At 39.3% G+C, this 27,837-nt stretch overlaps 1 protein-coding gene across 1 annotated transcript in view; it reads right to left on the bottom strand.

Annotated features, from left to right (window-relative positions):
• Positions 1 to 26,798, bottom strand: part of LOC108576977 (carbonic anhydrase-related protein 10) — a 233,343-nt gene extending 206,545 nt beyond the window's left edge. The window contains exon 1 of the mRNA XM_017940053.1: positions 26,744 to 26,798. Within this exon, the coding sequence (XP_017795542.1) occupies positions 26,744 to 26,798 (55 nt within the window). The remainder of the gene's footprint in view (positions 1 to 26,743) is intronic.
• Positions 26,799 to 27,837: the final 1,039 nt, after the last annotated feature.

Genomic DNA, 27,837 nt, shown 5'->3' with positions numbered 1-27,837 from the left:
TGATTAAAATTGTTTGTAAAATTTTTATAATGATGAAGAAATTACATATTAAAAAAGATTAAGTAAAAGTAAAATAATGAATGTGATATCTCAGACAGCCATAGTTGTTCGTACTATATGCAAATCTCTTCGTAAAGAATGACTGTATAAGTACGTAGTCGTCCCTAGTATCGAAAGGGTTAAAAGAAAAATTTGTTTCCGAAGAAGTTGAATAAATTAAATAATTTTATTCCCTTAATTTTCAATAATTATCGAAGTTAGTATTGGTCGAAAAATTTAGGAATTTCCTTGGTGATCGATTGTTATTTTCAGAATGATTATGTCTCTGTAGCGAGTAAACCGACGTATAATTCCGCGATAAATTGAGGAACGTGTGGAAATGTGTGTTCAAATTTTCGAAGACATCCATTTCGCCCGGGAAAACCGATTTAAATATCTCGATCCGAAGGAAATCCTGTTATTGTACCTTTCGAGATTTATTTATCGAATTCTGGCGATGCGAAAAATTCCCCTGACGGGGACTGAGCCCTTTATACCGACGACAGAAGCGTCTTTCTGCTTTCTTATAAAACAGACAGAGAACGGAAGATCGCTGGGGCCAGAATGTAAATCTAACTGGGTGGTCTCTGGCCTTTAAGAGAAAGATACGAGCGAGAATGAAAGTGGAACAAGGTTAGATAATCTTTTGGGTCAGCGATTTAATGGCCATCGATTTTTTCCCAAACATTATCGAGCTTCGTTTTCCTCCTGGTAAGATGGAGTAACGAAGAGCTGAGTATTCGATGCACTTCTGATTAGAGATAAACCTTGAAATGGTCGATCATGATTTTTGACTTAATACCTGACATTTTTATTTTATTACTGATTTTGTCTCGTTTCATGACAATTCGTGCGAGTCAAGCTTTGATTAACATTTTGTTAACCCCTTCGTGACCGAATTATTTTTTTAAGGAATTAATTATTTATCTACCGATCATAGTGTCAGTAATGGATACTAAATTGAGATTAATTATTATTCGGGTACTTAATTGGCATATATTCGTCCCATTGATCGTGAAAGGGTTAACCAAGAGTCTCCTTGTAAATTGTGCCAGTGATAAGAAATTGGAACTCTTCTGAAAAATTCTGATAGAACCAAAAATGGTACTACTTGTGAATAAATTAGATTTGTTTTAATTTTAAATAAATTTAAATTAGATTAGACTTGTAAATAAATTAGACTAACACAGAAAAATTTAGACTTCAGTTGTAATTTCTTGATGAGAGTAAGCAGATTTTAATTTTTTAATTCTCTGTTTTTATATAGAATGAGTGTGTATATTTTATTACTGGTAAATTGATAGACTAGTATTACACAACATTTGTATTACATTACTATGTCAGATACTTAAGTCGAGGAATTTTTTAATACCTTAAATAAATGACTTTTTAATAAGAAAATTATTCAACACTCTATGATCTAAATGATGATATCCAAACGTTGTAATACAAAATTTGTAACTCTGATTAATTACTACAATGTTACATACAGACAGCAGAATTTAATTAATAAAAGTTAACTTAAATACTTCACACTAACGAACACCTGTACTTGCTACATTTATTTATTACCAAATGTAATCTGACTTCAGTTGTTCACTTTGCTATTCTCACATGAAAGTAATTAACATTCAATATTTATTAAAGTAATAAATGAAAATCAATCAATTGAACGAATGAATTTAAAACAGAAAATTTCTGTACGATTTAATTAGGCAGCTTCCTAATAAGACAAATTATCCAATATTACGATATTAAAAAATTTTAACAAATATTAGATAAAACAAATTATCCAATATTATAATATTAACAAATTTTAACAAACTACAGTATTTGACAGACGAGTTCTCAAACTCGTTTTCTTTTTAATTAACCCTTTCATTACTGTTGGCGTACTTTCACCTTAATTTAATCCTTCGCGCGCTTGCATTTTACGTAGGACCGAGACGAAAGATTTTGCGGCCACGATTGAACACGTTACCGTACTAAAATCTGCCGCAGCGAAAGGGTTAAGAAATACACCTGCACAAGGTGTCAATGAAGATCGTCTCTTGCATGCAGAAGAGAGACACCTTTCGATTTTACCTTAATTTTATTTTCACCCCAGTTTAATAAAACAAATTTTAAAACGGTACCTACGGCTAAAAGAAAAGATTTCGCGGTGGTGATCGAACTTAATCGTTCAACTTACCTATCTTCAATTAATCTCAGAATCTTCCTTTACACGCTTCTTTCCTGAGAATTCTTATTTCTATTGCTATTTTAAATATCAAAAGTATTTTCGAGCAAACATATGCACGTTAAAGTTTGCAGTAGTGAAACATTTCATCCAAGGTTGAAATTCAAGTGGATTGATAAGAGTTACTTTCGTTGTTCCCTTTTCAGGTATCTTAACCCTTTGACAGTCAACGAAATTCATACTTTACTATCTTTTTAATAATTAAAGCACAGTGTACACAACCCTACGTCACAGTTCTGACAACAATATCTCGTCCCCTTCTAACGTTCTTCCTAAAAGTCTCTCTTGAGTGAAACTGTTCCTTATTGATCGCACTGCCCGAGTCTCACTCGGGATCAACAGTCGAAACAATAAAAAAAAGACCAACCTAAATAAAATCAGAACAACTCCCACTTATCCAGAAAATTCTCCCGCAAACCGAAGCTCGCACTGCAGTCAAATACCATCACCAGCAATCCCCCGTTCTACAACTAAGAAAGCGATCAGAGGAAAGCGTAAGAAACGTAGTATCCGATCCTCGTCGCGGATACGTGACTGGGAAATCCACACTTCCGCCGATAATTCTTTCAGACGGCGCGTTAAAAGCCGTCCCGTGGGAACTTTGCGACCTGGTTCAAACCTATATCTACGTACCTACATACATATATATACGCGTAAGTTTCAAGAGGTAGCCCCATATCGTTGCTACCTTTTTTCCCGCCGAAAAGTTCTCGCCCTTTTCCAGAACGAACGACGAAGAAATCGGTGTTTCCCGCGACGGCGAAACCGTTCTGAATGTCTGACGCCGATAGTGAGTTTACATCCGCGCGCGATAGTTCCCCCTTTTCCCTACCCTTTGTTCCCCGTGTTACTTTTATTCGAGAGAAACGCCTCTCGATTCCCACTGTCCCCCGTCATAACTCTCCAGAGAAGCTTTCCACGTTTTGTCCGCCGACTTACGACTTCAACTCGGGACTTATACCCCCCACCGGAAATCCAGTTTCTAGCCTGTTGGTCCGGGCAACGATCTACCTCCACCCACCGGAAGTCGATATCAATTCGACCAGCTGGATATAATTTCGACTGACTGCGGGGATATCGAGCGGGCTAGTTCTCTATGCTTCGCGGAGGCGACGCGACGCGACGTCTGGATCGTCTTCGAGAGGAAGATTTAGAGTTAAGATTTGGAGAATTTTTTACAAGATTTGTCAGTTATTTGGACGTAGCTTGAGGGATGTTTGTAGGTATAAATAATTGCGCTTCTTAGTTACCAGTACTAAGTAGCTACTCTTAGAAAGAAGTGAGTACTTCGTGTTGTTCGAGCTTTTCAATTTTTCAGAGAGGATTTTTTGAAGGATTCGACAGTTCTTTGAAAATAATTCGAGGAAAGTTTGTAGCTATAAATAATTGTGTGTTTTAGTGAATTACAAAAGTACGTAGAAAAATTAATTATGCATCGAAGAAGCATTGTAAAACATAAGAGTTCTATGATTGCAATTAATTTAAAAAATAAGGTACTTTCCTTATGGCTCATATTTATAATTCAAACATACAATCAAGTATTTATATATTCTTTTCTAAAAATTAGTTTTCCTATAATAGAAATAAAGGTAGATACCTTAAATTTTGTACCTACCATACTTCTTCTGAAAAAGTTAATATACAAACTACTTATCATTAGAAAAATAAAACATTCTACCATTGTATTATTCTACCATTCATGAATATTAGCCCACCATTTACCTACAGTTTCTTTCATTCTGACTATTTCCATCTCGTAAAAGTTTCCAAAGAAAAACTCCTAGCTTTAACCTGTTTGCTAGAAGAGTACACTTCCATCGGAAACTTTATAACATATACTATCGGCCAAAAGTTTGGAATCACCTGCCAATTTACATTAACGTTGAATCTGCTACTAATTCTTTATTGATTTGAAATTGATGTTGTGGAGGTCAGTAGCACTTTACCTCATTTCGATTGATTTGAATGATAAAAAATTCGTTAAAAAATTATTATAAATGCTACCTTTCTGGGGGGAATTTTCTTGCAACTTGCAATGCACAGTGATTCCAAACATTTGATCGGTAGTGTACCTATTCACCTGAAGAGAGACACTTATAAACAACAACACACATTTTAACATTCCACAAACAACCAATGCGCTCGAGATTAGATTTCAAACCAACATCTAAGAAACTTCCTACAGTCGCATTTTCTATTTCACTCTCCGCGCCGACGAACTTCACGTCAAGTGGTCAGAAAAATCACGACTCGCGAAGGAAACGAGCTGAGATCACCATTACGAGCGGAGTAAGCAGGTGGAACAGAAATTAATACTGTTTTGACGGCACGTGTTGCCTTTGTCGTTTATTTCTAACGAGCTCGTTACAACCGCGATGGGAAAAACGATACACACAGAGGTGAAAGACAGACGAGAAAAGGGGGAAAATGGAACGGGAGTAAGACAGAGAAGGGAAGAGAAAAGGAAAGCACGTATGCCGGCGGAGTTTGTCAAAGTAATTCGAGTTTTCTTCGGGCTCCGATTCCTCTCACGTACGTTCAAGTTCTCGTCTTTACCACCTCGAATCCTTATTATCCTATATCCGTGACCATAATCCCGCTGCTTGCCGAATAACCTCGACCGAGCCGTGAAATCGTCGTAATAACGCCCCGACGGTTTAATCATCTTTGACGGCTGGCGACGTCGCGATGATTCCATTGCCCCTTAAGTATGCGAGAAAATTAATTATTGCTCTGGGAGGTTTAACAGCCACGATCTCTACACTTTCCGCGTCTTTACTGAGTTCGAAGAGGATAGAGGATTTAAACGTGCGTTAAAGAACGATAGAAAAGTTGGATCGCGAGGATGAGAATGGAGATGATCGGAAATGAAAACTGGAAAGTGTCGCTTTTATAGGCTACTCTTATTCTGCTTGATCCCTCGAAGAACGTTTCCTTGTTTTAAGTGGATAATATTATTGGCGAAATTTAATTGTTAGTTATTCATAACTTTTTGAAGCAATCAGACACCCTTTACCCAGACCTCTCTGAAGACTGATAAGGAAACGAGCCCCAGTGTTCCCACGGACTTTCGGACCGATTGCACGCGGCCCGTCCATTCCCAGCATTCACGGCCACCACTCCAAGATAGGACCCTCCCAAAATCTGTATATAAACCACACCTGTGTAAAACCATCGAACACCCTTTACCTAGACTTCTGAAGACGATAAGGAAACGAGCCCCAGTGTTCCCACGGACTTTCGGACCGACTGCCCACGGCTCAGTACTGTGTAAAACCATCGAACACCCTTTACCTAGACTTCTGAAGACGATAAGGAAACGAGCCCCAGTATTCCCACGGACTTTCGGACCGACTGCCCATGGCTCAGTACTCACGGTTCACCACCCCAAGATAAGACCCTCCAAAATTTGTATATAAACCTCGTTTGAACGAATAAAGAGCAGTCTTGACTTTGGAATCTTGGACTAACACGTCGTTACTCTACCCGAGTCTCCGTGTACCTCGCTACGGCTGGTAATACGTTAAACTATCTTCCGCTACAGAGTCCTGACAAGCTACGGCTTGACCAGTTTACTCTTTCTTCTGTGTCACCGGTAATTATCCCGTGACAACTGTAAGGAATGCGAGATTTAAGCGGCGAAGTGGTGGCCTGGACTTCGTCACCCAGGGTCACCGGAAGAGAAACCGCGCGGACACCTGAGGGTGCCATAAACGAAGCCCTTTCCTTTTTTTAGTTATACAAGCTAGCTAAAATTTACATAAAAATTCAAATTACGAAAAGTCATTAAAATTCTCTTTAAAATCTCTCGCATTTCAATGCAAAAATTTATCACCCTTGATTTACCATCAATCAAACATTTATCACTGAATTCGAATACAGCCGGACATACGGTATCACCGTGAAATTACTTCTAAGTACAGCTAGTTTCCAAGCGTCAATGCTCGCGTTTCTGTTGGCTATGATAACCGTAGCAAAAGCTAAGGGCACGTATCAGGGACTCGAATTCAATGGACGAAAGCGAAGAAGAAGAAGAAGGATCGCGGGCTTCTTCCCGTGATACGTGCGCGGCGATCCAAAGGAATTCAGTTAATCGTTTCGAGCGCTGCGAATCTCTGGAGAAACGATATATACTCGGTGTCCGGGAAACGATATATAAAATTTGCGACAGTCAGCGGCTTTCTCTTCTTCTCCGCCGATTCTTGTAATTTAACGAGTCCCACGGAAAGCTCGGACACCTTTTCTACGCGGAATTTAGATCGAGGGACCATTACGGGAAGCTCGAACGCGAGAGTTCGCGAAGGAAGTTCGAAGATTCACTCTGGAGGGAAATTTGGAAAGTTTCGGGCTTTAAGGCGGTGTCTAAAAAAGTCTGGAAATGGTTTTTGAAAAGGTTGTGATAAGGGGTTCAAGTTGAAGGAGTTTTATGGGATATGTTTGTCGGTGTTCTATTATGTGTGATTATTAAGAATTTATATTTTAATTTCTTTTTAAGCATTCGAAAATGCCACGGAATCAAATACAAGAATACATTTAATATGATAATGATAATCACTTTTATAATTGATTTATGAATTCTTATTTTTTATACAAAACTCCGTCGAGTGATAAAGTTGGTGAACTTAAATTTTTCAGGAGAGAAGAAAACTACGCCTTTGAACTGATTTACTTTTTTTTTAGTTTGACGAATAATATCAGTGTAAATATGATTAATTTGCATTAATCGGCAAAGTAGTTTTCTTCTTCTCTAAAAAAGATTTTGCAGTTTTGCATCTTTACCATTGAAAAAACTCAGTTGTTTTACACATTTTTAATAGAAAATTCCGATCGAACGATTTTGCCATAGAAGCGATCTTTTCAATTGGTAATTCCACTAAGGGATACCGAGACATTTTCAAGCAGTTATTAGTCGCTTATAATTGACACCTCTATCTGTATTGTAAATTAAAGGAATTGTTGCCAGCACTATCTATTGTTTATTCAAAACGACAGCATTTGAACGTTTCGCGGTGGAACCACGGCCGTGGCTATTATTAACAACTACGCAAAACGTGAAAGCGAGCCGCGACGATGGCAAAACGAAGATGAACACCGAGGCTGTGTGTGAATTTTAACCGCAAATTGCAACCACAATAGAGGTCGTTATAACGCTGCAGGAAATTAATGCTATAGCAAACGTGGTGTCACTTGCATTATAACTCACGACAACATACTTTCCCAAACTTCTCCCCTATAATTTCATTGGCACGGCCAATAGGATGTTCGCTGGTCCACGGGATACGATAGCACAATTGATTATTCCATTGTAGAGAACATTTTGCGAAAATAAATTGTAGATCGTTTGGAAAAATGTTTAAGGAAAAAGACTGTTACGTTAAAAATATTTAAAAAAAATTGTTGGTAGGGGATGTTTTTAATTAGATGATTCCGAGAAAGAGTATAAATGTTTTCGAAAAAAATTTATGGAATGTGAAAACTGCCACGTGTAATAGAAAGCTTGGAGTATAATTTTATGAAAACTGAGCATCCTTTTTAATTAGAATACTCTGGGAAAATTGTGGCAGTGTCTCGAAAGAGATTTTGTGAAAAAGATAAGATGTCTTGGGGAATAATTTAAGGAAATGAAGAATATTTTCAGCTCGTTGGAAAAAGGAGAGGTTTGTGTGTTACTTGCAGAGAAGAATTTACAAAGAAATGTTACAATTACTCGAATACGGTCGACAATTGTTGTTCGAATTAACGGAGAAAATTCCAGTTCAACAGACGTGAATGAAAGGCGGCACTCGTTAAATTTTGCAAACAACCACGAAGAAACGCCATCGAGGTCGCTTCTGTCAACAGAAACAATTAACCAACGTATAAAACTCTACCAATCAATCAATCTCGCAACAACTACCACCCTCCAGTTAAATCAACAAACCTCCATCATCGCGAAACATTACTCGATACATTCCCCTTGACAGACACGCACACACGATGCGATTACGCTTCTAATTAGCACGTTGTTCTCGCGTTCCAGCTATACCAAACACTCAAACCATATGATCCTCCGCGGTAAGCCTCTTCAGAACGGTCTCGTATTTTCCAATTCGGCTTAACGCCGCCGCGTTTTTTCTCCTCCCCATTTTTCCCACGGAAAATCCCTTTCATTTTCACGCGTATACCGTCTCTAACGACTGAGAGAAAGGGAGGCAGACAGAGAGAGAGAGAGAGAGAGAAGATTGGAGAAACAGGCAAAAGTAGACAGAGAGGCAGAGCGAGAGAGAGAGGGTGATAAAGACAGAGGGAGGCAGAAATAGGGGGAAATAAAGAAAGAGAAACACAGACAGAATCAGATAGAGAGACAAAGAGGAAGATAAAGAGAAACAGACAGAAGCAGACAGGGAGAGAGGGAGGGAAGGTGAGACAAACAGAGAGAGAGAGGGAGAGAAACAGGCAGAGATACAAAAGAAGAGACAAGAAGAAGCAGGGAGGGTGGAAGGGCGGCAGGAACAGAGATGCAGACAGAGGAAGACAGAGAGGTTTGTACAAGCAAAGGAAGGATGGAAAACGGTGGAAAAATTCGTAGGACGTTCGAAAGGTTCGTCTCGCCGGGCTAATATGGCTGACAGCATCCCTAAATAACGCGACACGGAAAAAAGATGGCGACCGGCGTTCGTTATGGCGTTGCATCTCGCCTGGATATCTGAAAAACCTGCTTCGCTCCCCGGAGAATCTCGCTGCAGCACGCTCGATCGCGATAATCTCGCTTTTTCCGTGAACGGAAAAACCGTACTCGCTGCCGGAGCACCGCGCGTGGATTTCGACATACACCGGGGGGACAAAAATGGGCGCTCGGGGATGGTACAGTAATATAAGGTGGTTTAGATGGTTTTTAGGGATAGTGTAGAACGAATAATTAACATTCCTCGAAATATATTCAGGATTACGGTTTTTAGGTTAATGTCAATTAAAATCACCGACACTATTTGTCGTGGTTTCTGCAGAACTACTGGTACATATTTAGAAGAACCATTAATTCTATGAAATGTGGAATTTGGCAAAAGATAGTTCAAACATCTTAGAATATAAACTATTTATAGTTGTAGTATAGTATAGTATTTACATAGATAGTAAAGTGATCAAAAACAAATTACCCCTGGAAATTATTATACAACATTTTACAACTACTAACATATTATATAAAATGTAGTAACATATTACGACTAATTTTTTCGTCAACATCAAAGCTTGACTAACTTCAAATTCCTCCAAATTTCCTTTCTCTTCCGCAACCTTCGTCCTGTCTTCTACTAACATCAAAATCCTACATCCATTAAATCTACTAAAATCGAGCTTTCTATCTATTATGCAATAATTTTGTCTTTTATTTACATATATCTCACATACATTCTATCGTTTCACCTGTTATGCATATTTCGTCTTTTGTTAACCAACCCTTCGTAGGCAAACTGGGTAGTTCGTGTCCAAGTCTAATTTTTTTACTGTTCTAAGCTTTCAAAAGATAGGAAAAAATTTTGAAGTACTTCTCAAAGTCTCCACTACATTGTACAATTATTCGCTAAGTCAAGTGTTTAAAACATTTTTCAATAAAAACAAAAAATTCGGGGAGTGAAATTTCACTTGGGTCGTCGAAGACCCAGATTACCTATAGAGTGTTAAGTACATCATACCTCTTACCAAAGAGTGCCTACGCGAGTGCAGTAACAATAAATTAACATGACAAATTAGTAAATTGAAACACTTTAATAAATTCCATCTTCAAAACAACCTACTGTCACTTATGACCCTCGTAAAAAAAAAACCCTCAAAAATTATGTCCAGTAAAACCAGCCAAACTATCCCGAAAAAATGCTGGCGACAATAAAACCAGACACATAGGACGCTCTTAATATTCAACTCGATTGTCGTCGCGACGCCGCGCGGCGGTCGTTCGATCGTCGCCGCGTTCTCTGAGCCCGGAAAAATTCGTCGGGTCGGTCCCTCGTGTTTACGCCCTCCTCCCCGTTGTTTTACGCGGCGTTTCTTCCCGATACAGTACACATACGAGGCCCGTAAACGCGAGCCCGTGTCCCCGCGGCGGCGTTCTCCACGGACTCACGTAATCCGCCATGCGGAAAAACAGCTCGCGTCGTCATAAAACTCGAACAAAGCGGTCCTTCTCCTCCTCGTGATATCGAAACGGAAAGTGCAGGTAAGCGCGCGCTAAAATTGCCTCACGTTGTTCCCACGCGTCGCTGAAAAACACCTCGTGCGCAATTCTTTCGATTGCATAACGTGCATTGTCCACGTGCCATTTCACCGCGATAACCGACCAACTTATCCTGTGCGGAATTTTGGAAAATTTTCGAAGGAAACAGAAGCTGAATAATAATCGTTACGTTTTATTGGCAACTCGATTCTTTGAAAGTACTCGTAACAGATCTTAACACTTTGCACTTCAAGGTATGTATTTTTGCAAAGTGGCAAATTAGAGCTCGTTTGGCAAATTGATGAAAGTTTGTGAAACAGATATAGAAATTAACAGTTCAACATTTAATGTATTTTTGTATTATTAGTAGACTGCGGATTTTTATGCATTTGTAGGAAATTTGAAAGTACAAAATTGCACAGAATTGCGAAAAGTGCAGAATGCACGTAATATTGAAAATATATACAAAATATCCAAATTACAGTGCTTTTTATAATACCTGCTAGATGAAATAATTTTCTACCGAAATTCTACTTTCTTTACTATATTATCAAAAAAATTAATTCGCATAAAAATCCTCAATCTGATTATTAAGTACAAGACTTTGTAACACAGTTCATTAGAAGTATTTCTTTCGAACTATTTCACTGCTTGAACCTCTAACATATGGTGAACAGTTTTACGATGGCCCATAAGACCAGTTGTCCTGGGAAATTAAGAGAACCTCGGTTAATTATTTACCAAGTTGTAAACAGTAATGTCGCTTCTCGGTTGCCTCTCGAGTGCAAAGGGTTAATGCGCTATCAGTATTGCGTTAAAAAGTGTTCATAGCTATAGGAGAAAAAATTGAATCACATTTTGACAATTCTGGATATTTCTCACTGGTTGATAAATTGTTCGATTTTTAGGTTGCATGTTACTGGGTTCCGTTACGCGTGCTTTTTGATACGTACAATTGGAATTTAAGTAGCAATTGTAAGCCAGATAATTACTTGGGATTTTGAACATGTGGTGAATAATTGAGAAGTTAGTATAGTCGTAGCGAGGGGGATTAAAGTATATGTATAATACAAATTAATTGTGAAATAGTTGGTGAATTAATAACGTGCTTATGCTGAAACAGTTTATCTCTATTAGAACTTCAATTTTCCGCTATACGAATCCAATTACTGCTCCATATTCGATTGATGATATTAATAACGAGCTAATGAGCAACTGGAAAAAATTGGAAATTCAAATTCCAGTAAATAAGTAAACGAATGAAAAGTAAAAAATTGTATACTATACTCAGAATAATTTATTAAACATTCGAGAGTTTAAATATTTTAATCCAGTGACGAATCAAAATAATTATCCACCTTTAAAAAAAAAAAGGATAAAATTCAACGTTAATAATGGAACCTATAAACTCAAAATTATTTATTCGGCATTCTTGAATTATGAAAAAAATTCTACCCTTATGCTAGTACAAAGAAAAACCAAATTTGTCAACGATGAGCCACAGTGATCGTCCAATTTCCAGAGAATAAAATATTAAACGCGGAAATAGTACGTTTTAACGTTAATAATGGTAAGCAATTATCAGCATAACTTATTCAACATCCTTGAGTTAACAAGAAAATGTAATCCTATACTATCTACTGTGAAAAGAATGAGATTTGAAAAGGATCGATAACAATAATTGTCGTGTCCTCGACACGAACCACGCGACCGATCACCCCCACCGTTGATTTGCATCGCTTCTATCTACCTGCCAATAAGGGTTCGCGAAAGAGGCCTTTTTCTAGGAAAGGCGTTGATTGGCCCTTTTTCCGAATTAGCAGCTATAAAAAGATGTATAAAGGTAGCTTTCGCAAGCCCGAAACCAGAATATGTACGGAGAGAACCAGAGCGTGTACGGAGTGTACATATTAAAAAAAACCGAACAACGTAGTTTAACCTAAAACTAAACAACCAATAGGGAAACATCCATCGTGATATCTTCCAACCGAGAAATAAGATCACGGTAACAAACAATAATCGTGTAGATTAAAAATTAATAAATAAAAGACAAAGGGGATACATTACGACATTATTAATCGCAACTATAATCCTTGAGTTAACAAACAAAAAAAAAAGCAAATTTGCAGTGGATAAACCGAAATGATCACGTGACTTTGATGAAATAGAGAATACACATTCCAACATAAGTAATGGCAACCATAGCAAGGATAATTTAACCAACAACCCTGGACTTAAGAAAATGTTGCAACCCTATACAACTACAAACGGAATGAAATTTACAGTCTATAAGTCGAAATGATCATGCGAATTTAAGGGAAAAAAAAACCGAAATAAAAATGAAGAATATACATTCCGACATATGTAATGGTAACCATACATAGCAAGGATAATTTAACCAACGTCCCTGAAGTTAACGAGCATAAAAATCCCTCCTTTTCGCGCGTTAATCGCTTTTCGCTAGTCCGGACATTTCTTTCCCGCGCGTCCCGTTCGCCTTTGAATCCCCCATTTCGAATCTCATCCCGCTGAATTACGAATGCGAAAGCCCTTCCAACTCCATTTGGTTGGCGGCGTTGCATATTGCACACAACAGCATATTACATGCCGCGCATTACAGCGAAGGTGTCTCGTTGAAAAGAATTCGTTCTGAACCCTCCCCCGCTGCTTATGAAACCCCTACCCCACCCTGGGATTTCCCTCATTTCCGTTTCTTCTGCTGCGTAATTCTGTCTCGAATTAAACTCGGCAGTCCCCGCGAATCCGCCTCTTGTTTCTCCTTTCACCGCACGATTCACCTTTCGAGTGTTCTCAATGCTACGCACGATCGTGCCTATAATTACGAGAATTTAGAGTAACTGAGAGCATTGAATGGCCATTTTTCCAAATCCTTAGTATACTCTAGAATGAAAAAGTTTCGAATTCCAAGAAATTAAATCCTTGGGTGAAACGAAGGACGACGAGTTGTACAAACGAAGTGTAGAAATTAATATTTTGAGCATTTATCGACAAAAAATTGTTATCTCAGTTTATGAAAATTCTTTGAAATTCTTTTTTCAAATTCTCTGGTACCTTCAAAGTGTTTCTAATATCCATCGGTGTGCTTACTTTTGTCCCGCATTGTTCAACGCAAACCTATACGGTTAAAGTTGTCTTCGCCTTTTTCCTTTTCAAAGTGCATTATACAACTACATCTTTAACAAATAAAATTGTTAAATTCGCCACGTCAGCAATTTTGTCTTGAAAGGGTGACAAGAAAGTCAAAGTGTCGTACAAAAGTCGTATCCTTCGTGGCTAAAATTATTAAATTCCTCGTGTCATCCGTTTTTGATCGAGTAACTATGTAACAGATTAAGGTTACCTCCCTAAAGGTACAAATTTATTCTATTCCTTGCATCACTGTTATCATCACTTGCAGCACAGTGGCTGTATAAGGCTCCAAAATATTAAAATAAAAATACTGTTAAATTATATAAAACAGTGCAGCTTACAGGAAACATGTAAAAACTAATTTTCTTAATTCTTTAGTTAATAAATAAGATTTCGCAGTTTTAATCATTTCGTAACCAGTGTGACTTACGTACTTACATGTCACACTTACGTATACTCGAATAAAACTTGATCCATATAAATTTAGTATCTGTTACGGACATATCGATTCACGATTTTCCGTCACGGAAGACTAACCATGTCACGATCGACGTTTCTAGACAAATAGGAAATTCTCCCGGAAGTGTTAAAAAAATTTTAACGAAAACTCGGCTCGTACGAAGTGTCGTAGAACGAGACAAAAGCGGCAAGAAAATAAAAATGTCACGTATCGAGATGACGGATAAAATCGAATCGATTCGACTAATCGCGAAACAGGCTCGACAGCCTGTAACTTGACAGTCTGTCACGGAAACGTCTGCAGACCGACGAGTTTCCGCCTGGCAGACTATAACCGCGTCCATCCGCGCGGAAACGCGCGCGAAACACGGGATACGCTCGTCTAGCATCGTACGTGCGCCACAATGAGTATTTCATATGAGAAACGCGGAATGGGACGACCAAGACGAGACACAGATGTATCCGTCTGACTTTCTCCGCCTTGAACGAGAGAATTGAAATTTCACCGGTATCTACCCTATTTGCGCACGTTTGTTACATTAACGGGAAAACGATGAATTTATACTGTCGAATTTCGACGAATCTTAATAACGCGTTATTAAATTTTGCTGGAAATTTGAACGGGACAAAAATCATTACGTCGTAAGGTCAATGACCCCACTAGGTGAGTACGTAAGAATGCGATCGTTTGCAAAAAGTTATTTTTAATAATATGTAAAGATATTTAAATGAGATGTTGATCGTTAAGACTGTTGGTCCGCCTAGTTTTCTTAATAAATCAGTTTTCAAGCGTAGTATAATAATTGCAAGAAAATTTAGATTCGGTCGATGTCCCATTCATTGACCTACTTGTAAATTTTAACGTTCACCTTGTATCTCCCATTACAGTACAGCAGTTTCGGTAATTACACACTAGACACTAAGTAGTTTTGTCTATTATTCATTTTGCAAAAGTAACCGTTTTGCAAAAAGTAAAGTTTGTAAGAAAGATATTTCTCTTACTTGCATATTTCTCGTTAATTTGAATAAATTATCATATATGTATATTCATAAATTTTTGTTACGAAATTGATGACTTCAGAGATACGTGTTTTGAACCTATGTTAACGAGCAATGTCACACTTATATAGTAATTGCACTTGATAATAAATACTTTAATAAAGAGGAATAATCTATGAAATAGCAAAACAGAACACTTTTAACTAGAACATTATAATTTTCATTTTTTCACAAAGTGAACTAAACAATTGCTCGCTAATGGGATCATTTTTACCAGAATAATCGCTACAGAAAGAAATTTTGAAATTTTCAAGCAAGTGTCTCTAAAATGTCATATTTTGTGGAAACGATCAATCGCTCGATAAAAAAAAAAAATTCTCCGAGTACACGTTAGAACGAACTTTACGAAGAACATAATATTTTTCTGAATACGTCGATCCAGTCCGACTAAATTAAGACTTCGACAACACACCGGTGTTACCCGATTACTTATTCAACCCCGAGAGACAGTTTTGCAGCATCTCATCTGGACTCCGCGACCTTTACCAAATAATTGGCATTTCTACAAATTTATACACGCGGCATCTATGACCCGGTGGAGCTTTAGTTAAAGTTGACGCGTGACTTATACCAGCAGACAATAGAACGTGACCGAAGACAGATTATCCAGGATGACTCGTTTATTTTCAGACTTAGCAAGTTTACACTTCGAACCGCGGAATTATTCATGATTTTCACGCCGCAGATGACTAATAGGATCACGATCGAGGAACTTTCTCTTCACTGCGACGCGAAAAATAAAATTTGCGATACTAGTAAAATTAGACCAATTCCTACGATTCTATTCTTCGTTATACAAGGTGTTCGAAAGGTACGGATGGAACTTTTCGAGAGTTGTAAGGAAGTTTCAACGAAATGCACTCTTCATTCGACTAAGATAATTTTGTATGCGATGTAATGCACTATTTTTAGCAAATTGATGAAAATGTTTTTGAAAATTAGTACGAGATAAAGTAAAATTCGAAATAATATTAATTTGCAAGTGCTACTAAATGGGCAATCATGATTATATACAAAAATTAATTTTTATTAACATTCCAAACACAAAATACAGTTTTACTATTTTATTTGATAATAATATGCTGCACATTTCAGTTATATTTGGTATGGTAAACAAACGGTACTTTTAACTCAAAAAAGCTTCATTATTATTAACATTAGATATCTCAAAAATTATTGTACATAGGAAATTTAAGTATTACATAATTTAGTCACAAAAGGCAACGGACAGATTCTTCGAGTTTGAAACAATCTCTTGAAAAAATCGTGGAATGTTTTAATATTATAAAACGTCTACATTCACTTATTCCAAATTTGACAATCCTCAAATTCCCTATCAAAAATTCTGATATTAATTAATTTCCTGACATATATCGACCAAGATCTTACTCACTTCTGTAAGTTGAACAATTTGTACTTACGATCTTTAAACATTCTGCATATAAATACGAAAGAATTTCTGTGTCAATTTTAAAGATTCGCCATTAACAACGGCTGTCGGTCGTAATCGATGATTTCTGCCGGAGATCCACGCGAATTTCTGCACACCGCGGAGGCCTGAAAATGGCAACGCGATGCCTCGAGTGTCCTCAAGTGGCTTGCGAGGTCCTCAAACGGCAAGAAGAACGCTGATGCAACCGCTATTTATCTCGAGCCAGGCTTCGAGCATTATCATTTCAAATTGGTAAGCCGCTTGGGCCTGCGTGAGGCAGCTTCTAGCCGCTAAGGAGACTCGGGAAAATAATCTGAACATCCTTTCACGAAGGTGACAAACTTGTTGTCGAGGATATGGGTGGACTCCGTTTCGAGCTGTTTCCTCCTCATTTTTTCGCTGTTTTATTATACCTTCTGGCGTGAGTCTGACAATGAAGGAAAATTTAGCTCAACCAGCATCTGGTTGAGACACAGAAACCGGTGTTTTGAGTGTAGCTGAGAAATGAGAATACTTTTTTCATTCCTTTCATACGTAGTTCAGTTACGAAGTGGATTTTGAAATTGTTTCAACACGGTTTAACCGTGGGATTAATTTTTTTGAAATTCACCGTGTAATTCAGTCGTTGAGTTAATTTTAAAGCAGAATTTTTTTCTTAATAATCACAGGTCGCCACTTTGCTGTATTCGATCGTGAACTTTCGATCAAGAACGCTCGACCGAAATTCGCATACGCCGTAGCAACGGAGCAATTAACGTTTCACGTGACTGAAGAAATATAGTTGTTTTCGACTCGCTGAATAATTCACAAGGGGCGCGGAGAAAAGGGCGGGACAGCGCGAGAGCGGATCGCAGGGCGCCTCTGGCGACGCGCGCGCCGCGACGCGCCGTCAATCACGCTGATTGACGCTTCGAGCCGACGGCGAATAACAATTTGCTCGAAATAACTGACAGCCGTATTCGTCGGTCACGGCCCGATAATGAATCGGGGCAAACACTCCGCCAACTATCGCCTTCACCCTCTTTCGCGTCCGCTAACGATCCTCTCTGCCGTGCCATTCTAGAGCTATTTTGTAACTTGTACGCTTTCGAGATTTCTATCATCTGCATTGTTCTTTCGTGTAATTGTTGATAATTATGCATTGCCGTAATAACAAATGATGGAATACCGTAGATAAATGTAACAATAGTTTGACACAACTCGTAGCTCTAAAACAACTGTTGTGCAGCTCTAACAACTATAAGACGACTCTCACCGTTGTAAGGCAACACGGACAACCCTTGAACGACTCGTACAACGCTCTCCGTAATTGTCTGCTTCCAACACTCCAGCTGTAACAGTTTGACGACTCTTCACCGTTGTAAGGCAACACGGACAACCCTTGAACGACTCGTACAACGCTCTCCGTAATTGTCTGTTTCCAACACTCCAGCTCTAACAACATTCCGACTCTATATACAACTGTGACTCTATCTGCAACACTCTGACGACTCTCATTAACGACTCTTACAACATTCCGATTATATCTGCCATTCTCTATCTGCAACACTTTAACGTCTCTTACAACATTTCGACACTATCTACAACATTCTGACGTCTCTTACAACATTCCGACACTATCTACAACATTCTGACGTCTCTTACAACATTCCGACTCTATCTGCCACTCTCTATCTACAACATTCCGACTCTATTTGCAACTCTGACTTTATCTACAACACTCTGACGGCTCTATCTAACACTGCCTCTATCTGCCAGGAAAAGAATTCCTTCGCCCTGTTTCTCTCCCATCATGCATACACTCTGTTTGCAGTATTTTCCATTAAAAGTGGTCAACGCTTCTGAGTGTCTCATGGGTTATCGAGAATTTTTGCGACGCGCCTTTCTCGCATCTCCATCGATCCCCACTTTCTCCTTTACAACCTTCATCCATCTCCTCTCAAATTTAAATTATAAACTACAGAAAAATCTCGAGAAAAACTTCAGACTTCCAAGAAAATATCACGTAAAACTACCTTTTTAGACAGCCTGCATCGTGCCATTCCTCCGCTCTCTGTCTCTTCACGAGTACACGTGAAATTCCATCCAAGATAGAGTCCAATTTAACCGTGGTAATCGACTGCTCGTAAGGGACAAAGAGACATCTCGATGAAAGTAATAATCCGAACGCGACACGTGTACTCGAAATATTCAGACGAGCCACTTCACGACCGGCACGGGGCTCGTTTTATCGGGGTTCTCGCGTAATTACGAGCCGGTTCCCGTCAATAACCACGATAACAGTCGACGAGGTTCGATCGAGGGTGCACGCTTACGTGATAATGCGGCCGATTAGATGCAAGCTGAAGCCAAACACTGACCCGATGCTGAGCGGGGACCAGTTAGAAAATTACGAGGCTCTATCTGTGTCTACCGCTCGATTTTGCAACCTGCTGTTACGATCTTACGACTCGCGTTTGCATCGTGTCCTAACTGGGAATACAGATCATCTCGTAACACGATCATTTCGAATTACTCTACTTGTAGACCGATTTACATTTCTTTTCGTCGCATAATATGGTTCAGAGACAATTAACCCTTTAGAAACAACCGCCAGGTGATCTCTTGGGACGAAACGTCACTATAGTTACTCTCCTCGTTATATTGTTCAATATTGAAACGTTTATTATCATATATAAAGGGTGTCCAAGGTTTTCACCCAAATTTACGCAGAATCTTTATTTCACTTGAACTCGTTAAAAACGTTACAATGCACTGTGTAAAATTACGATAACAATAAGAACACAGGTCCGTGTCAATTCTGCGCGAGGCATTTCAAAGAAAATTTCAAGGGGGACAAAACTGAGGGGCAGTCATTTTAGACTTCGAAAAGGCGCAGACTCTCGAATTTATTAGACGGATGAATTACATCGCGGTAGGCGAGTGAAACTCTCAGATGCTTCCCTCGTTCGCAGAGTTTACGCGAGGGGCAAAGTCGCGAGACAAAGCTGCTGCGACGATGTTACAGTGCAGACGGCGCATCGTTCGCTTGTTTGTTTGATTGCGTTTCAATGTATAACGCTGACACGCGTTTCCTTTCAACGGCAAGAGCGCCGCACAGCCACGGAAAGAGCTTCCGTAGTTCGGTTTTAACTTCTAAGTAGCCAGGAGCACGGCTCGAGTTAAACGTGACAACTTCGGCTTCGTTTCTACTTCATTTTCGTTCGTCCGCGTGCGTGTGTGTTAAAGGCATCGAGCAAGTTTTGTTTGGAAGAATCTGTTGCCTTTATCGAGTACTATTAACAGGTTTAATATGGAGATTAGTTGGGTGATTAGTGAAAAGTAATTTTAGTTCTTATGGGAGTGATGAGGTAAGCGAAGAATTATTGTAGATCAGTGTGTAAATTAGTCAAATTTGGCAAATATTGTTCGGTTTGTATTTGGAAGAAATTTGTCCCTCTTGGCTTGATTTAATGATTGTAAAATGATTCAAATAATGACTGAAGTGATTCCTAATTTCTATAGAAACAGTTTTCTCGGAAATTTCTTCTACTAGGTACCTAATTTTTTATACACTTTTTAACATTTGATTTAAAAAAAATTTTTTGTAAATTGCTTTCCGTAGAATGTTTACTCGTCTTATGAATTTTCTCTAGTAAATATTTGGCTAATTTACAATAAATACCACACAATAGGCACGTGCCAGTGATTATGAAATTGGCCGAATGAATCATGCATACTTTGTTTCGAGATATTTGTTCCTTTCGTTGTATTAAAAAATATTTCTTCGTTATACGGCAAATATTTGCTCTTGTTAAAGTAAATCTTCTCTACGGAAGAATCTATGTAACCCAAAATAAGCGACAAATTCAACGCCTCAGATTTTTCACTTACAAGTAATCCACTCATGCAAAATCTTTCTGTCAGACACTTTGCTCCTTTATAAATTCCTTGCACGACAGACTTAACTTTCATTAAAGAATTCCTTCGAAGGAATAAAGTGGCAAACATTAAAAGTCACCGGAATAATCATAAAAATAAAAATAATATCCCGGTATCGTACAAAGCTACGTGAAAACGACGAAAGAAGTTGTCCCGAGATATAGATATATATATGTCGTAAAAATTCCGAGCCAATTGTGCAACTCTTTTAACGACGATTATTCGGTTCCGGTTAACGAGACATGCACGAACGAGTGAAATGGAAGACCGTAATCACATTAGCGGGCAAGTTAGCGTCGGTTTATGTGGCATGAAAAGTGGTAAGAGATTACAGATAATGCTTCTTAAGCACCCGCCTCCTGTACACCGCTCAAGGACCTTTACTTTTTTAAATGCAAATACTACATTCTAAATATTAATGCGGTTAGCTTATAGTAACGCTTTCAGAACGATGATGTACTCGCCGTAGAAAATCGTCAGCATTTTTTTTCGCGGATAACTCACTTTAAACTAGCTTTTCTCCGTGCAATTCGCTGATGGTTACAGCCATTTTAACCGTGCCCCATTATACTTGAAGCTAAATCGCGTTCAAATTTACAAAATCACAGAGATAACGATGGTGAATTAGAAAAATTGGAACGACAGAGAAAGCAAGGTAGATTTTCACGAGAGAATTACTTTCTTCTAACGAAAGAAATACATCGTTTCGTTTGTTCTGTGAAAACGAAGGAACGTGTAACTCGATTCGAAAAGTTCGTGAAATGCGTCGTTTTCGTGCAAGTGAAATATTCAGAGGAATTAATTTACCTTTTCTGTGCTTCTAAAATTGCATTATCATCCAGAAATATCGCTAAAAGAACGGAACCTAACTCTTCACTATTTCACTCGAACCAAAAATAAGAATGTCCAAAGATAGATCATCTAAAACACAAACCACAATTCCTCTGAAACTCCTTAACCCTTTCCACACCAAATTACAACACTTCCTTAAAAGAAAAGAAAAAAGTACGTGTCAAATATTTTTTTTAGTACTACTATGTACCAAGATTTCATCAATATCTCCCTAATTATCACTTCGGAGAAGTTCCCTTCCTAAATTGAAGAATCGAAGAAACACGAAATATTTGTAATGGTTTCGTTTAAAAGGGGTTGAAAATATCTCCACACAGACCTCTGTTAAATCCCTGAATCCACACTCACCCTTCCTTTGTCTTAAAACAAAAAACCACTCGATAGACAGAGAGCAAACCGAGAGAGATAGAGAGCGAAGAGTATTAATTTCCTCCGCGAAAAAAGGTTGTGTTCGATTGCGCGTGCTCGTCAAAGATTGAAGTCGCGTTGAATCTTTGAAGAGGTCGAACAGAAGCGTCGGCAGAAGCGGTAGGAGGAGAGGTACGGTGGCGCAAGTTTCGATGCCGGGGAAATCGAGAAAAATTCACTTCCTCATTTCGAACGGATGCACGGATACAGTTTTACAGCCCGCTATAAATATTTGCCCGGCCGCGAAATATTTGGGAACGCCGTAACGGCCGCAATATTTCGGTAAATTTCACTGGCAAGTATTCGCGGTTCGGTTGGCAACCGGATCGATCACCCCGGGATTAATAAAAATAAATCTGAAGATTACTGTGCCCGCCGCCGTCTCGCCCTCTGTCTAGATTGATTTCCGTCACGGTTCCCGTATCTATCCTTTATTTTTATTTTTCTCCTCTTTTTTCTCTACCTCTCTCTCTCTCTTTCTGCTCACGCTCAGACGACAAATGGACCGATGCTTTTAGCCGTGCAATCCTGTGCTGTGTGCGACGCGGTGTATTTTCGAGAGGAATAGACCGACGATGTATTCGGAAGGAATAAACTGCCGTATTAATTTTAATACAGCGACGATGAAAGGGGAGACGATTTTCCGCGGAGAAAGGCGTATTTAGTTGGTTGGCACGAAGCAACGGGAGGGATTATAAGTTATTCAATTTCTTGTGAATTAACAAATATTTGCAGGAATTAATTGTGTGTAAAATGCTAATGCGGAAGGGATTTTTAATACTTGTACTAAACTGATGGGGAAAAATGGAGAGATAGAATTACAAGGGAGCAAGATTTGTATTTTGTGTGTGTTATAATAGTAGTTTAGTATAGTGTAATATGGTGGCATAGTATAATATAATTTGAATAATACATGTTCAGAAATTGTAAGGGAGACAAGTGGAACAGGCCTGCCTGTGGTCAGACATATTTTAGTACAACGTACAAATTATTACATTCTTGGTATTTTCCAAATTACGTGGAGAAATTCAATATTCAACAGGAAAATGATCGATTTAACGTTTATTTTCGACGTTTCTAATGAATTTATGGAAGTTTTATAGGTTTAGACCAGGAAGGAGTGAAATATGAGTGGGCAAGTGGAACAAATCCATAGATGTGCAAACTTCATGTACATAATATACATGCATTATAAGAAACAAGTAGATCAGAAATTACCCAAACATTTGTACATTTTAATATTGAAAAATTCACAAGCAAAGTATTTGACAAAATTAAAAATTAACGTGCAAACTATAAATCTGAATTAAATTCTTAACTTATGTAAACAAATTCATAGGGATTTCATACATTTAGAGAGAGAGAAAATAAAAATATACGAGAATCAGTAGAAAAGATCTATCAAAAGTCAGAGGCTATAGGAAAATCAGTAGAAAAGATCAACGAACGGTCAGACATTCGAACTTAAACCGAAAGAAGCGTTGGAAATTCGACATTATCATTCAATACTCGGTGCTATCACGTGCTATTCCCAATTCTAACCCTCCGCAGACGTATTATTAAACATACCAGAAGCTCAATCACCCCGGGAAATTTACTGGCAAAACGTGATAATCCCGAAAATTATTCGAAGCAGTCTATGCTCGTCAAGCGACATCACAATTTGTCGGGCCACAATATAACGGAGTCGTTTAACTTTAAAGCCGGCATGTAAACGAACGAGACTTAATTCCAAGCAAGGAACGAACCCTTCATAAAACTGGCAACAATAAAACCGGCGGTCTGAGTGGGAACGGGCAATGGAACGAGGGTAGTAGTAGAGACGGTGGTAGGGAAAAGTGAACCGCTGAATCGCGGCTACAGAAACACTCGACAAATGAAATTAAACGGGTCGAACCGAGTACATATTTCATTAGACGCGTAATCTTGTTTATTGCAAGGTACACTGCTAAGTAATTGAACATAAACAGTGCAATTTTACCGGGTGTTCGTTCGGCCGATTTCCCTACGCGAACCAATCGATCACGCGTTAAACGAATTTCTCGCTCTTCGCGAATCGAGAGAACACGCAGAGAAAGACAGAGAGAGAGAGAGAGAGGAACGAGGGAAAACACGAGGAGAAAGTAGACGAATAAAAAGGGGAAGGAATTAACCGGAGAAAGAGGAGGTTAGCAGCTGGGAAAACGAACCCTTAAAAACGCCACGCATTTTCATTCATTCCAACGGTTCCAAAAGCGAATCGACAGGGAAACCTTCTCTCTCTCTGTCCTGACAAAGGTACGAGACAAAGGGTGGAGAGCAAAAATAAAACAAGAAACGAAAAAAAAAACGAGAGAAACAACACGTTTTGATTCACTTTCACGGCTTCGTGCTCTTTCACCTTGCAGATTTTCTAGGGTCGACACGAAAATCCACCGTCCATCCATGCATATCGTTTTTTATTCCCCCGACGAAAGCTCCGTTAATGCGCGCGTTAACACCCCACGATCCGCGTTGGCTTTTTTTACAATCCCCCTTTTCTTCGCCCATTGCGAGCGGCGCCCCTCTCTCTCTCTCTCTCTCTCTCTGTCTGTTTGTACCCAGCGTTTCTCCGTCCTCCTGTCGCGTAGATTACGAGGGTTGGCTCGCCGTAAAATCTGCCGACATGTGTAAAAACGACGCGCGTTAGCCCGCGGCCGTTCCCTGTTTTATTTTCCTTGCAACTATTTGCTGTGAACCGCCCCCGAAGAATCTCTTTGGGAACGGTCGCACGGCTGCTTTAACGTCCACTCGACGACTTAACGCCCGTAATCTAGCTTCACTTAACTCTTCCCAGTGACATTTCGGCAACCTGTCCCACTACTCCGTCTACTTAGGCTCGCTCCTTGGAGCATTATACCACCGTGCACGGGACCGATGGTATTCAGGGTGCGTCGCGCAATTTCGACGAATTACACCTCGGATTTGGAATTACACCATGGAAAGAAACTGTCGAGGAGAAAGTTGAATGTGTTGGAATTCACCGTTAACGTGCGCGTACTCTCTCGGTGCGTAAGCGAGGAAAGTCTCTTGACCTGGGTTTATTGCACCCCTTGCTTGCCTGAGGACTCGAAGGAACCAACTAGTCACAATAGTTTACCGTTCACTGGTACATTCCACTGGAGTTATTCATTGTAATAAACAACTTATAAACATTACGTGTTGTTTTTTCACAATTAATCAAAACTTTCAACAGAATGGTACAGAAATGTCTGTTATGTTACCGCATTACTTTCTTCGTAAGTGCAACGATGCAGTAGGAAAATGCAAATACACTTTTTCTTGAAATGGAATTGCATTTTGTTTTTACTTGGAACAACTTCGCGGAACTTTCTACTTTAATATCGCCAGATATCTCGCAATTTTGATAGGTCGAATTTATCACGAATATTGAACATTCCGTTATTTGTAAATGTACATTCGTCTGTCCGTACAATTGGTCGAAGAAAATTTCAGTCATTTTCTACTTTGCGTGGAAACAATCGACAGAATCGAAACTTCATCTGGTGGATGTAAAGTGTATCCAGTGGAAAAAGGAATTATAAGCCCCTGTATTATACCTTCGTGTAACAATTATTTCATAAAATCTGATAGATTTTGTTTTATTAATCTTTCTCGAACCTATGTTTACATTTCTCCTCGGTTTAACTTTGAGAGACCCTATATAGGAGAATAGTAACAGTACTCAAAACGCTGAAAACATTAATAATTTCAAGATAAATCTACTACAAATTCGGAATTTAATATTTAACAGCATTGGAACTCTAATTACGAATTCAATGATCGGATAATGAAATTTGAAGCTAAGTTAATTCCCAATATCGCGCAACTTTCGAATTTCGGTGATTTAAAATTCAATAATTAGCTTCCTAGCTTAAGTTTGCGATTATCAACATCAAGTTATTGCTACGTCAATACTACGAAGATTCCAATGTGTCTTTGTGTCAACAGCCCGAGGATTAACCCTATTCTCTTCCATTTTAGAAGCAGATTAAGCCAGTTTCCTCTTTCTCCGACTTTATTAACTAATTTAGAGTGAAGCGCAGAAGGGGTGAAGCAAAAAAGAAAGAATAGTTGGCAAGTAGTTTCGGACAGAAGCTGGTTAGCTACGAACTTCCCTGCCGCTTTACGACACTTTAGTATTCGCCCTTCTTCCTCATACACGGACAAAAACACACCTGATTCGAGCAGCTCATTCGACGAAATTCCACGGGAACACTCGTATCAAGCTGCAATCTCCGCGCGAATCGAACGAAATGTACACGTCAACAACTCTCTGATTCCTTCGAGAACGAACGAAAAACAAACCGTACCGATTGCTCCATTCGAGAGTTTCAATGACGCAGCACCGTTCCACGGTCGTTTTCCTAAATCATCGGTAGGAACGGTCGCAAAATATCTGCACGGAAAGTTCTACGATAAATCAAAACGGCGAAAACTGGGAATACACAGGCCAGACACGCCTAACTGTACCAAAAAGTGATATCGAACTTCGTCGTCTAAACTAATAACGTGTAAATTTCGTGATTTCTTGTTGGAAAGTAACGTGGACACTGCGATCACTTTAGTTCGAGGGTGAAGAATCTTAAGAAGGGGGAAAATTAAGACACTCTATTGTGGTAAAAACTGGTGCACGGAATGAGAATCGTTTCTTTCTAAATTCGCACAAACATTAACCTTGGATTGCCAAATCAGTAATTTGCCGAGAATTCCGCGAACTTTAAGTTAACGCGAACGAACTCGCAACTTTTCAACGCTCGAAATAGTTGGAAAAATATTCTTCCTGTTGATTCGGCTTGAAAGTGAAAAACAGGAGAGAGCCCATCACCCATTCACCCATCGATTACTCTTAATTCTTATCCTCGATTAAATATTATTCCCAGGAAATAATCATTCGCGATTATTTCCGTTCCCTTGGGTAAAACTAAAAGTTCAGAAGGACAAGTGTAGAAAGTGTAAGTTGACAAAAGCTTACCGTTAACGACTACGATGACGCCCAGCAGGCAGAGCAGCAAGTGTCGCAAGCACATCTTCTCCCGTCGAGTATAGAATCACCGAAAAAAAAGAGGGACACGCAAAAAGGGATCCTCACTTGCTCCTGTCGGACATCGTTTTTTAATCTCGCCGGGGAAAAAGCCTCCTCCACTCTCGTTCTCGAGGTGTCTCTGCCGATCAGTCGACCAGGGACCCGAGGACGTTCATCGCGATCCTGACACTTGTTATCATCTTCCCCGGACTCTCTTCAGGAGAGCTCCAGTGGTGTGCACATATATACGAATATCTCCGAATTGACACAATCTAAAGATTAAATATCACCGATTGAATAGGCCCAATAACGTTCCGACCAGGGATGAATGGTATCGAAGGGAGAATGATCGATGAAGATGGTCCAAAGTAACGTCCGACTATTTCCCTCTGAAATCCTTCTTCGTATCTCTCTATCCCCCCCTATACCTCCGATCCTCTCCCTTTTCCACTATTTCCGTCTACGGGACCAGTGACTTCTCCGTGGTTCTTTGTCCCTCTGCCCGTTCAGCCCAGGGATATAATATCTCCTTTCCTACGGATCTTCGATCTACTTGTTTGCTCTTGATGACGTCAGCTAGCCAGAAGCTGTCCCGCGATCCTTTGGAAGGAGAGGAAAAGCCCCTCTCGAGACAGACCAACTCTACTAGCCAGCCGAAGAGGACCTCTTATCGTAATTACTTTCTCGTGTCTCGGTGTCGGGCGAATTTCAACGCTTCTAACAAAATCTGTCCCGTACGAGACCACACTTCGATACGTTTTACTCGTCGTTCTTAATCGTTGATTACCACGAACGACCTTGAATCGAACTGTCTAATCTCCGGATAGAAACTATTTCGGTGAGATCAACGGGTGTTTGAATAGAGAGCTGTTCCTCTATTCTCGTGTATCCAATACGAACAGAGCCGTGTATCTCGTGTATCCAATACGAACGAAGACACCACGAGACGCTTCCAACCACGGCGAACTCGCGGCGCTTACTGAGTCTCTCGAGGCGCTTCTCGAGGGGTGACGAGCACGTTTCTCACCCCCACCAGTGGCGGC

This window comes from Habropoda laboriosa, unplaced genomic scaffold, assembly GCF_001263275.1.
Source record: "Habropoda laboriosa isolate 0110345459 unplaced genomic scaffold, ASM126327v1 scaffold440, whole genome shotgun sequence".
Classification (NCBI taxonomy): Eukaryota; Metazoa; Arthropoda; class Insecta; order Hymenoptera; family Apidae; genus Habropoda; species Habropoda laboriosa.
Note: the sequence above shows the minus strand (reverse complement) of the source record. Positions and strands in the feature narration are given on the sequence as shown.